The sequence below is a fragment of the Triticum dicoccoides genome, chromosome 4A (assembly GCF_002162155.2).
Source record: "Triticum dicoccoides isolate Atlit2015 ecotype Zavitan chromosome 4A, WEW_v2.0, whole genome shotgun sequence".
Lineage (NCBI taxonomy): Eukaryota > Viridiplantae > Streptophyta > Magnoliopsida > Poales > Poaceae > Triticum > Triticum dicoccoides.
Genome location: NC_041386.1, coordinates 672511129 through 672522413, shown reverse-complemented (window position 1 = coordinate 672522413; position 11285 = coordinate 672511129). Strand labels below are relative to the sequence as shown.

General features: G+C 47.7%; 1 protein-coding gene across 1 annotated transcript; it reads right to left on the bottom strand.

Annotated features, from left to right (window-relative positions):
• Positions 1 to 8048: 8048 nt before the first annotated feature.
• Positions 8049 to 9469, bottom strand: LOC119289674 (very-long-chain 3-oxoacyl-CoA reductase-like protein At1g24470). Its single transcript, XM_037568943.1, has 2 exons — positions 8999 to 9469; positions 8049 to 8908 (listed from the first exon to the last, which is right to left on the bottom strand). Exons 1-2 carry the CDS (start codon positions 9354 to 9356, stop codon positions 8256 to 8258), a joined length of 1011 nt encoding a protein of 336 aa, XP_037424840.1. The 5' UTR covers positions 9357 to 9469; the 3' UTR covers positions 8049 to 8255.
• Between the last annotated feature and the right edge of the window lie 1816 nt (positions 9470 to 11285).

Below are 11285 nucleotides of genomic sequence, written 5' to 3'. Positions count from 1 at the left end.
TTAGCGATCTACAAGGGTATGTAGATGCACTCTCCTTCCCCTCGTTGCTGGTTTCTCCATAGATAGATCTTGGTGACACGTAGGAAAATTTTGAATTTCTACTACGTTCCACAAATGTGGCATCATGAGCTAGGTCTATTGCGTAGATTCTTTGCACGAGTAGAACACAAAGTAGTTGTGGGCGTTGATTTTGTTCAATATGCTTACCGTTACTAGTCCAATCTTGTTTCGACGGTATTGTGGGATGAAGCGGCCCGGACCGACCTTACACGTACTCTTACGTGAGACAGGTTCCACCGACTGACATGCACCTGGTGCATAAGGTGGCTAGCGGGTGCCAGTCTCTCCCATTTTAGTCGGAACGGATTCGATGAAAAGGGTCCTTATGAAGGGTAAATAGCAATTGGCATATCACGTTGTGGTTTTGCGTAGGTAAGAAACGTTCTTCCTAGAAACCCATAGCAGCCACGTAAAACATGCAAACAACAATTAGAGGACGTCTAACTTGATTTTGCAAGGTATGCTATGTGATGTGATATGGCCAAGAAGAATGTGATGAATGATATGTGATGTATGAGATTGATCATGTTCTTGTAATAGGATTCACGACTTGCATGTCGATGAGTATGACAACCGGCAGGAGCCATAGGAGTTGTCTTTATTTATTGTATGACCTGCGTGTCATTAAACAACGCCATGTAATTACTTTACTTTATTGCTAACCGGTAGCCATAGTAGTAGAAGTAATAGTTGGCGAGACAACTTCATGAAGACACGACGATGGAGATCATGATGATGGAGATCATGGTGTCACGCCGGTGACGATGATGATCATGGAACCCCGAAGATGGAGATCAAAAGGAGCAAAATGATAATGGCCATATCATGTCACTATTTGATTGCATGTGATGTTTATCATGTTTATGCATCTTGTTTACTTAGAACGACGGTAGTAAATAAGATGATCCCTTACAACAATTTCAAGAAGTGTTCTCCCCTAACTGTGCACCGTTGCTAAAGTTCGTCGTTTCGAAGCACCACGTGATGATCGGGTGTGATAGATCCTTACGTTCACATACAACAGGTGTAAGACAGATTTACACATGCAATACACTTAGGGTTAACTTGACGAGCCTAGCATGTACAGACATGGCCTCGGAACACGAAGACCGAAAGGTCGAGCATGAGTCGTATAGTAGATACGATCAACATGAAGATGTTCACCGACGATGACTAGTCCGTCTCACGTGATGATCGGACACGGCCTAGTTGACTCGGATCATGTAATCACTTAGATGACTAGAGGGATGTCCATCTGAGTGGGAGTTCATAAGATGAACTTAATTATCTGAACATAGTCAAAAGGATTTTGCAAATTATGTTGTAGCTCGCTCTTTAGTTCTACTGTTTTAGATATGTTCCTAGAGAAAATATAGTTGAAAGTTGATAGTAGCAATTATGCGGACAGTAGAAAGCTTATGTCCTTAATGCACTGCTCAGTGTGCTGAACCCCAAACGTCGTTTGTGGATGTTGCGAACATCGGACATACACGTTTTGATAACTACGTGATAGTTCAGTTAAACGGTTTAGAGTTGAGGCACTAAAGACGTTTTCGAAACATCGCGGAACATATGAGATGTTTCAAGGGCTGAAATTGGGATTTCAGGCTCGTGCCCACGTCAAGAGGTATGAGACCTCCGACGATTTTCTTAGCCTACAAACTAAGGGAGAAAAGCTCAATCGTTGAGCTTGTGCTCAGATTGTCTGAGTGCAACAATCACTTGAATCGAGTGGGAGTTGATCTTCCAGATGAGATAGTGATGTTTCCCCAAAGTCATTGCCACCAAGCTGCTAGAGCTTCGTGATGAACTATAACATATCAGGGATATATATGATGATCCTTGAAATATTCGCGATGTTTGACACCGCGAAAGTAGAAATCAAGAAGGAGCATCAATTGTTGATGGTTGGTGAAACCACTAGTTTCAAGAAGGGCAAGGGAACAAAGGGATACTTCATGAAACGGCCAGGTATATATATTAGTTAGTCTTGTGCTGACTAGCTAATTGATGCATTCATTGTTTTGGTATATATGTACACATATTAATTAACTCTCGTCTTTCTAATTTTTTCTAGCCCTCCGGATCGAGCACAACTTCGGTAAAGAGACGAGGCCCGAAGAAAAAGTTGCGCTCGGATGAAAGGTTTGAGATCACAGCAATCGCGCGCGATGGCGAACCGATTGAACCCATCCGGACAAAGGACACATTTGCTGCTCAGTGCGGGGTTCTTGTTAGGGACAAGATCCCGATCAGCATCCACCAATGGTATAAGCCTAAGAAGGAAGACCCTGAGGTGTCTTATGTCAATGATATGTAGAAAGATGATCTTTGGACTGAGATGAAGGCAAATTTCACCCTACCGCCAGAGGAGGATCCGGAGAGGCCAGTTAAAGAGCAATTAATCAAGTCTCATGCTCTTAAGAAGATGGCAAGCCTATTCAGGAGGTGGAAGAATGAGTTGAAAAAGTTTGTCGAGAAAGAAGAGACACCAGAATTCATCGGCAAATATGAGAAGATCAGAGATCAGTGGCCCGCATTTGTGGCCCACTAGACATCGGAAAATAGTAAGAAGTTGTCGGCGACAAACAAGCAAAATGCTGCGAAGAAGAAGCTTCACCATCGCACGGGGTCAGGTGGCTACCTCAAAGCCCGGCCTAAGTGGGGCAAGGCTGAGAATGATCTGCTTGACAAAGGGATTGAACCAGAGACAATGAACTGGCCAGACCGTTGCCGGACTTGGTTCATCGGGGCTGGCGAAACCTTGGACCCTGTATGAGGGAAGTGCCATTGGACGGACGAGCAATTGAAAATACCAGTCAAGAGGCTTCGTCACTATATCGAGGCAACGCAGGAAGGGACGTTTGTTCCAGATAGAGAGAACCACGAGTTCACAATGGCCCTCGGGAATCCTGAGCACCCTGGACGGACACGAGGCACGCCAGGCTCCGTTCCGTGGCAGGCTGGGTTTCCGGACGCAGGCGGTTACAAATGCCAGGAGATGAGGAAGAAAGTGCAGCAGACCGAACTACAGGCGCTGTACGCAAGGATACAAGCGATAGAGGAACGAGAAGCAAATCGCAGCAAACGAACTGCCGAAGCTTCCCCCAAAGCTACCCCGCCATCTCAGTGGAGAAGCAGCATGGCTTCCACCGAGCTACTTGAGCCGGAGCATGTCTTGACTGCTCCTGCTAGCTACCCCGTGGATGCTATCACGGAGTCTCAAACTTTCCACCTTGTGATGCAATGGCAGAACTTAAATGTCAAGGCGGCTGTCGGCTCTGTTCGACCTTCTGAACCCGGCGCAACTTTTCGCTGTCGTCCGATTCCAGAAGGATATGCTAGGGTGACGGTGGACGAAATAACGGAGGGATTTGAGGACCTCCAGCTTGACCACCCTACTGGTGAAGGGGAGACTCGGCTGGGTTCTGCTCTCAAGACTCCATGCCTATGGCGGAAGGAGTTCATCAACCTTCCGAACTAGACGCTTCCACCTCCTCCTCCTCCTCCGGCGAGTCAGGGCACTCCGCCTCCTCCACCGCCTCCTCCTCCGGCGAGTGACGATCAGGGCACTCAGCCTCATTCTCCGGCGCGTGGCGGCACTCCGCCTCCTTCTCGGCCTGCGCCAGCCCGCCCGCGCAGCCAGCAGCCTCCTCCTTCTCCGCCTCGCCAGCAAGGGCGGAAGAGACCCGCCGCCGTCCCGGCTGCTCCGGCGCGTCATAGTCCTTCTCCTCCGCCTCGTAAGCAAGCACGAAAGAAGACAGTCGCAGCCGCTCTGTCTGCTCCGGCGTCTAGCAGTACAGCCAGAGGCGGGAGGCAATACAGATACGGTCCATCTCTTAAGCCTCTAGAGAAGTTACCGTACAAGAGGACCGAGGAGGAAAACGTGAAGATCGTGCTGACCGAAGTGAAGGACTTCTTTGAAGGGTTGAAAGCAAAGAGACAGCCACCTCCGGAGGAGAAGGTAGATCCGGTGAAAGCAAAGCGCACTATCGATGCCCTGAGGAAACCACCAAAGTCTCCACCGAAAACCAACTACGAGCGCATTACTGAAAAGACATATCTCGAAGCTAACCAGTCGGGAAGTACTGTTAGTGATCAAAGGTTAAAAGAACGAGCAGCTGGGGAAAAAATTGCCCAGCTCGGCGAACAAGCAAAGCAATCGTGCCCTCCGCTCAGTGTGTCTAGCGACATCGTCGCTAATGCTCCGGGGACGGTTCCCGGTTATAACAATCTTGGAGATTACCTGCCTGACGATGTACATTTTGTTTTCTTGGTGGTGGACGAACACAGATATGAGTACGGGAAGCCTCTCGTCAAAGATGAAAAATCTCTAACAACGATGATGCGAAGATTCCATAATTGGTACATGAAAACCTGCAGAGAGTCTGGGGGGACGAATACTTTGTTTCTGAGAATTAAAGAGGAGCACGAGACCTCGTTGGAACTGATATGTTGCCTGTTCCATTTGAGGAGTTCTTCGAGTTCTTCAATCAAAAAGCCCTCGATAAATTAACGGTCTTTTGCTACTGTCTGTAAGTACTATTTTTGTCATTAAGTCTCTATATATAGCTCAGCTCTTTCATTGCATGTATTTATAATTAATTATCCTCACTATATTATGCAGATTGAAGATCGTCGGGTGCAAAAAACAAGAAATGTATGATATTGGGTTCATTAACACAAATATCATAGATGAATTTCAGGTTAAAAAGAACGCCAAAGAGACCGAGGCCAACTTGCTACAATCGTTGATAAAAAATCAAAACAAAAATTTAATACTCTTTCCTTACAACTTCGAGTGAGTGTTACTGTCGTGTGCATATTCGGTTTCCCTTATTACTCGAGCGAGGTTATAGTAATGTAATTGATGAGTTATGCATGTGTGCGCAGCTTTCACTATGTTCTTCTGGAGATTAAGCTTGAGCGGGGACTAGTAACCGTCTTATACTCGAGACAAAAAGATCCCGAAACCTATGCGGACATGACTAAATTGCTCAACAAGTAAGTTCAATCGATCATTATCGCACCATATCAGCAACTTTTTGTTCATTTCCTGATATCTCAAGTAATAATAATTATTTTCTTTGTCTTGCAGGGTTTGGAGATAGTTCAACGCAGAAGTTTCGGGACTGCCGAAGGAGCTGCGATATACATACCCAAAAGTAAGTACTACTAGCTAGCTAGTTGCGCGCATCTCCCGTTGATTCTATAGCTATACTTTCATCAATGCCATTTATAATGCTTCATTATCAGTTTGATTGACCTCTATTTCTCGTAAAGTGCTTGTGGCAGGTAGAAGGGAATAATTTCTGTGGATAGTATGTGTGCGAGTTCATCTACAACGCGACTTTGAAAAATAAGCGGGGTTACTCTAGAAGACAATATGAAGTGCGTAAGCAATAATATTCATAATTTCATTTTATTACACCATCATTTTTGTTGAGTTTCATTCATATATGTATTAACCCCCTTCTTCAAATTAGACGTGGCAGATGCGGAATGAACTCCTAGAACAAGATCGCATGAAAGCAATTCAAGAGGAATTGGCGGGATTCTTTCTTGACCACATCATCAATAAAGCCGGAGAATACCATGTGGAAGTTGATTTCAAATGCTAGGGGATTGTAAGAGATCTTACATATTCTATATGTATGTAGCCAGTAGCTCAGATAGATAATACGAAAACTTGTTGTTCGACCAATCTTTCGGAGAAGGAGAGGTCGATCGATCACTTCTCTCAGTATGCATGATGAACTTCTGTACTTAATGGTTTCCTTCATTTTCTTACTAGCTAGCGTGTCGAGGGCCTCTCTATGTACATTACGTAGCGTTGACCAAGCACGGACATAAGAGAGGACACTTCTCTCTATTAATTAGGTAGCTAACACAATATATGAAACATCTAAATTAACCCCCCAAAACCCCCAAACCCCCCCTCCCTTTCAAAAAAGAAAAACAAAAACCCCAGCCACTGAAATGCTGACGCGTGGATGCCTTTTGGTCCCGGTTGGTGCCACCAACCGGGACCAAAGGCCCTCCTGCCTGGGCTCGGCGCACCGGCCACGTGGAGGCCCATCTGTCCCGGTTCGTGCTAGAATCGGGACTAAAGGTCTAGGGCATTAGTAACGACCCTTTAGTCCCGGTTCAAGAACCGGGACAAAAGGCACTCACCAACCGGGACTAATAGGGGTTTTTCTACTAGTGGGACATGCCGCGGTCATCGCTGTGGGCGGTTGTCAGTTGCAGACTTGGGATCTGCAATGGAGATAGTAACATACTAAGATTTGTTTTAAGTCAAAACGTAAACTTTTACCAAGTTTATAGAAAAAATACCAACATTCAAAATGTGAAATCAACAATATTAGATGTGTCTTGACATTAATTTTCATATTGTATAAATTTAGCATTGTAGATGTTAATTTGTTTTCATATAAATATGATCAAACTTTACGAAGTTTGGCTTCAGACAATTTTTATATACAGAGTAAAAAGGATCGGAGGGAGTACATGAGTGAAAGAATGTTTTGATCGTGTGTGGTGCAAGCTGCAGCTGCGCTTTAGGTTCTACTAATGGGCTGGGCCCAAGTGGTACCTATATACTAGTACTAGTTATTATTTTGCAATTTCAAAGAAATAATACTGCACCTGCGAACAACTTACAAAGTTTTACATAACTTTTATTCACCACATCAAGGTTTAGATTTATAGGTCAGTCGTGCACCGTTAGGATGGTGGGAGCGGCGTCCGGATGAATAAACCTGCCTCGGCTCCACTCCCACATCGCTTGTGCTCTTCATGGCGGCGTCTCGGAGTTGATGACATCGTGTGTGTGCCGATCTGAAGTTAGGGTTCATGGATGGTGCAGGCGGGGCAGTGATGGCGGCCGAGTTGAGACATCGTGTGTGTGTGTGTGTGTGTGTGCGTGCGTGCGTGCGTGCGTGCGTGCGTGCGTGTGTGTGTGTGTGTGTGTGTGTGTGTGTGTGTTGTGTGTGCTGATTCTTCAGATGGGCGGCATGAGGGTTCATGGATGGCGGCGACGAGGCGGCGGCAGCTCCATCAGGTGTGTCTCTTCTTTTGCTCTGTTCATAGTGGAACAAGGAGATTTTATCGTTCAAGAATACATGCAGATGGTTGTCTATGCAGGTGACAGCTGAATGATGGTGCATCTTGTGCTGGATTTTGGTTGTCAAATTTTACTTAAGTGGAGGGGTCCCATAATTTCATCACTGCTAGTAGCTGATGTTTTAGTGACGTCCCCTTCCAACGCTAGAGGCTAGCATTACCGGCGTTGATATGTTCAACGCCGCTGGTAAAGCCGCATCGGCATCGGGCTAGCGGCGTCTGGCCTCAGCGCCATTAATGTTGGTTTCCGAACACCGGTACTTCCTCCGTGCAGGTTTGTTAGGCCTGCCAGCAAAATCTCAGGCACTAAGGAAAGAAATTGATGTTGATGGCGCGTAATTTAACACTAACAACACATTATTTGAAGCATGCAATGGACAACCAGAGCAGCGCCTAGTTAAGGCATGCAGCCGGTGGCGCGTTTTGCCTTTTCTTGTTCCAATAACGCCCACATCTACTGCTGGCCGATAGTAATTACATGGTGCATGTAACTAATCACGTGGATGTGTAACCAATCCTCTGTGCATGCAATGGAGATAATCAAGAGAAATTAATTGCGTACTATTGACGGGCCTTAATAAAACCGGACGGAGGCAGTAGTAGGTGAGGCCGAGCGCGTTGGCACCGTCAGCCATGGGTGGTTGGGACCGACGATAAGAGAAGGGGGTGGTGGAGTGGAGCGATGCGTGGATGAGGAGGAAGAAGGCGCAGGATCAACTACCAGCAAATTCTGATTTTTTTTCTGGAGTTTTTGATTGTTTTGGGATAGCTAAGAGATATTGGGCCGTAGGCTCTCCCCAACGAATCGTGATAGAAATTACCTCAAATCCTCAATATTCCTTCAAATAAAGTTTACCTCAATATAAAATCTCACTTTACTTTATTTTCCTGCCCGTCTTTTTCTGTTGTCCCACAAAGTACATTATTTCATTGTTGTCCAGATCGCCGGCCATAGATAAGAAGAATTCAAAATATTTGTGAAAGATATACGTCACATAATAATAAATGCCAAGTCAACAAAACCATGTGCTACTCCTGCCAACAAACTTTGCTGGCGGGTCAGGTCGCCGCTAACGACGTCCGACGGTGCTCTGGCCTGATGATGACCTGAGCTGCTGGAAGACGTCCCGCTGCCGGAGGTTCTCGCGTAGGCGGTGCGCGGCGAGGACGCGGTCCGGGACGAAGTGGGAGAGGCACCACTGCAGCCGGTGGCCGAGGTTGGGCATGCAGACCGGGCGGCGGTGCCCGATCCAGCGCGCCGCAGCGCCGGCGTACGCGTCCGACGTCGGAAAGATCAGCCAGGACAGGAGCCCTCCCCGCGTCACCATGTTTGTCACCATCTTCGTGTCCACATACAGCGGTGCCTGACACTGCACATCGATTCCCTTGACCCTATACTCAACGTATAGGCTCCTGGACAACTGAGCAACATACCGCTTGGTGGCGGCATAGACGGAGTAGAGTGGGTAGGACGGCAACGCCTCTGCGGCGCCGGAGCCGATGTTGACTACGGCGCCCCTCCCCCGCTCCACCATGCCTGGCAGCACGGCCGCCGTTACCTCCGTCACAGCCAACAGGTTCACCCGAAGCATCCTCACCCAGGCCTCCGCGTCGGCCTCGTGGAGGTACGTCGCGTCCGGCGTCGCCACGCCTGCGTTGTTCACCAGCACTCCCACCTCCAGCCCATCCACCGCCTGCCGGAGCCGCCCCATCGCCTTTTCCCCTGCCGAAACACGATCGATCAGTATAGCTACAGCACGTACCACGTACGGTAGTTCCTTGAGGAGTGCTGCGTACGTGCTGCTTGCTTCACCTTGAGGAGTGGAGACGAGGGAGAAGTCAAACTGCACGGTCTTGGTTAGCACTCCGTGGGTTTTGGAGACGGTTACGGCGATGTCCTGGAGCTTGGCGGTGTCGCGGCCGACGATGATGAGGTTGAGGCCGCACCGCGCGAGCTCCAGCGACATGGAGCGGCCGATGCCGGATGTCGGGCCGGTGACGACGGCCCACGCCCCGTAGCGGCGGCGAAGGTCCTTGTGCCCGCGCAGGCAGAGCGCGATGCCGGAGATGTGTAGGAGGCGGCACGCGAAGGCGGCGACGTAGAGGGCGCCAAGAATGACCAGCGAGACGAACCATGGCTCCTGCTGCCGCAGCAGAGCCTCTGCGCCCATCCGCGCTCGCCGTCCCTCTCCCCCCGCGTGTGGACGTGTGGCTCACTTGTTGCTGCGTGTGCTAATGAGATAGTGCGTGTCGGTCGGCGCCATGTCCGACGACACAAGCCGCTGTATCACCCATCAACGGCCTACCAACCAACTACCAGCTTGTGTGGTAGTATTACTAGTTTGTGGCCTACTCAAACTGATCGCTCGTAACGCCCGAACGATCCGTCATCGATTTATTGCACGCCCCAAAATACTGGCTTTTGCCTCGGTTCACAAATAGCCCCACCTGGCCTAGAGACAAGCAACATAACTTGTTTAAATAGTGCTCTCGGTAAAGATAAGGCTATGATCAAACTTTAGCGCCACTTCGCCTAGAGACAAGCAACATAACCTGTTTAAGTAGTGGGATAGTCCAGACGCTGTAAGCTTCGGTATTCATTACATTCTTATTAAGGTGATAGACTATCAATTTGAATGTTCACATGTCTCGGTCAAAGAACATTCAAAGTGATAGGCGATCTTCTTAATGGTGGATGCTGGCGTTTTTTTATTTGTAACTACCTGGGTGACCCGCGCATTTGCGCGGCTACATTTTGAATTTACACATAAAGTTTGAGTATTGATATGTTACCTTCCTACCTTACTTTTTCCATGATATCTATCTTGTCACCAACAATTTTTATCTAGAAAAAATGATCTGCATAGATAATTACGTTTTATGGATTTACGACTCGAAGAAAACTATCATGTATTTGGAGTAGCAAAACTTTTGAACTTATTTTTTGGGGTAACAAATTATCTTATTTTCATATTGGAAGGACAACATATGATCCAAGGTAGTTTTCAAGATTTCTGAAAGCTCAAACATCATCTCGGTTTCATAAATGTAAAGCTCTTTCTTTACATTCACCATGAGAATCCATCGCCAGTTCTTTACTTCTCGCATGTAGCAATCATGCAATCTTCGCATTTGTGTTGGTATATGCGGGAGGTAACCGGAGACATATTTCCATGCTAATTTAGCCATGGGCACTTCATCGGCGCCTAGGAGTTCATAAATACTGATACCAAATTCTTGAGCCTTATCGGTTGGCACCTTGAGCGGGGGGGTCGATTGCACTGCCTGTTCTCTGAGCTGGGGAACCGATTCCCCACTTTTATTACTACTTGTACTTTTCGACGACTGTTTCTTTTGTTCATGATATGACTTGTTAATACATCATTCATCATCGTCTGCTAGCCTATTCTGTAAATGTGCCGGGGGTCGCTCTAGAGGGTCCACAAAGTGTTGTACGGTTTTCTCAGGTATTTTCTCCTTTGGTGGCGGGGACAGTTTCGGTGCAAAATGGGCCTTCACTTCGGAATCCACTGTCGGTCAAGTTTCCTCCTCAGTCATCTTGTAAGCTAACTTCTTTTTGGCAGGAGGATAGGGTTTCTAGTCGGCTGACGCGACAGAGATCGATATTGCGGACTCGCGTTGGGCTCCGCCTCAGGGTGGGGTGGAATCGACCGACGCGGTGGAGATCGGTATGGCGGACTCGCGTTGCGCTCCGTCTCGAGGTGGGGTGGAGTCGGCGGCCTTGGCGCCGAGTTTGGAAAAACGATGCATTCCTTTCTCCATACAGTGAGACCATGTATGACTTCTTCCAGTGTCTGCTCCCTTTGACCTCCAGGAAAGTCAACCTCTAGTGAGTCATATCCCGACGGAACTTCATCCACCCGGACACGAGCATAGCTAGCTGGAATCAGATTGCCATGGATGGTTGCTTCAGGTGCATTCGATAAAGCAAAGCCATCCGCCACCTTCATGGATATGCTCTTAAGTTTCATGTGTAGATCACAACTTGTCGTCTCCTTGATATCATCCATGGGGTAGCGAGCCAGCAGTGCATCATTGGCCGGGACCCCCGTGGAACCCACGCTACTTTTTGGCATAGA

What these genes read in the sequence shown, in the direction of transcription:
- LOC119289674 (XM_037568943.1), bottom strand. Translation starts at nt 9,356, where the DNA reads ATGGGCGCAGAGGCTCTGCTGCGGCAGCAGGAGCCATGGTTCGTCTCG. An exon ending in CCTCGTCTCCACTCCTCAAG is followed by an intron (nt 8,909 to 8,998) that starts GTGAAGCAAGCA and finishes GTGTTTCGGCAG; the next exon opens with GGGAAAAGGCGATGGGGCGG.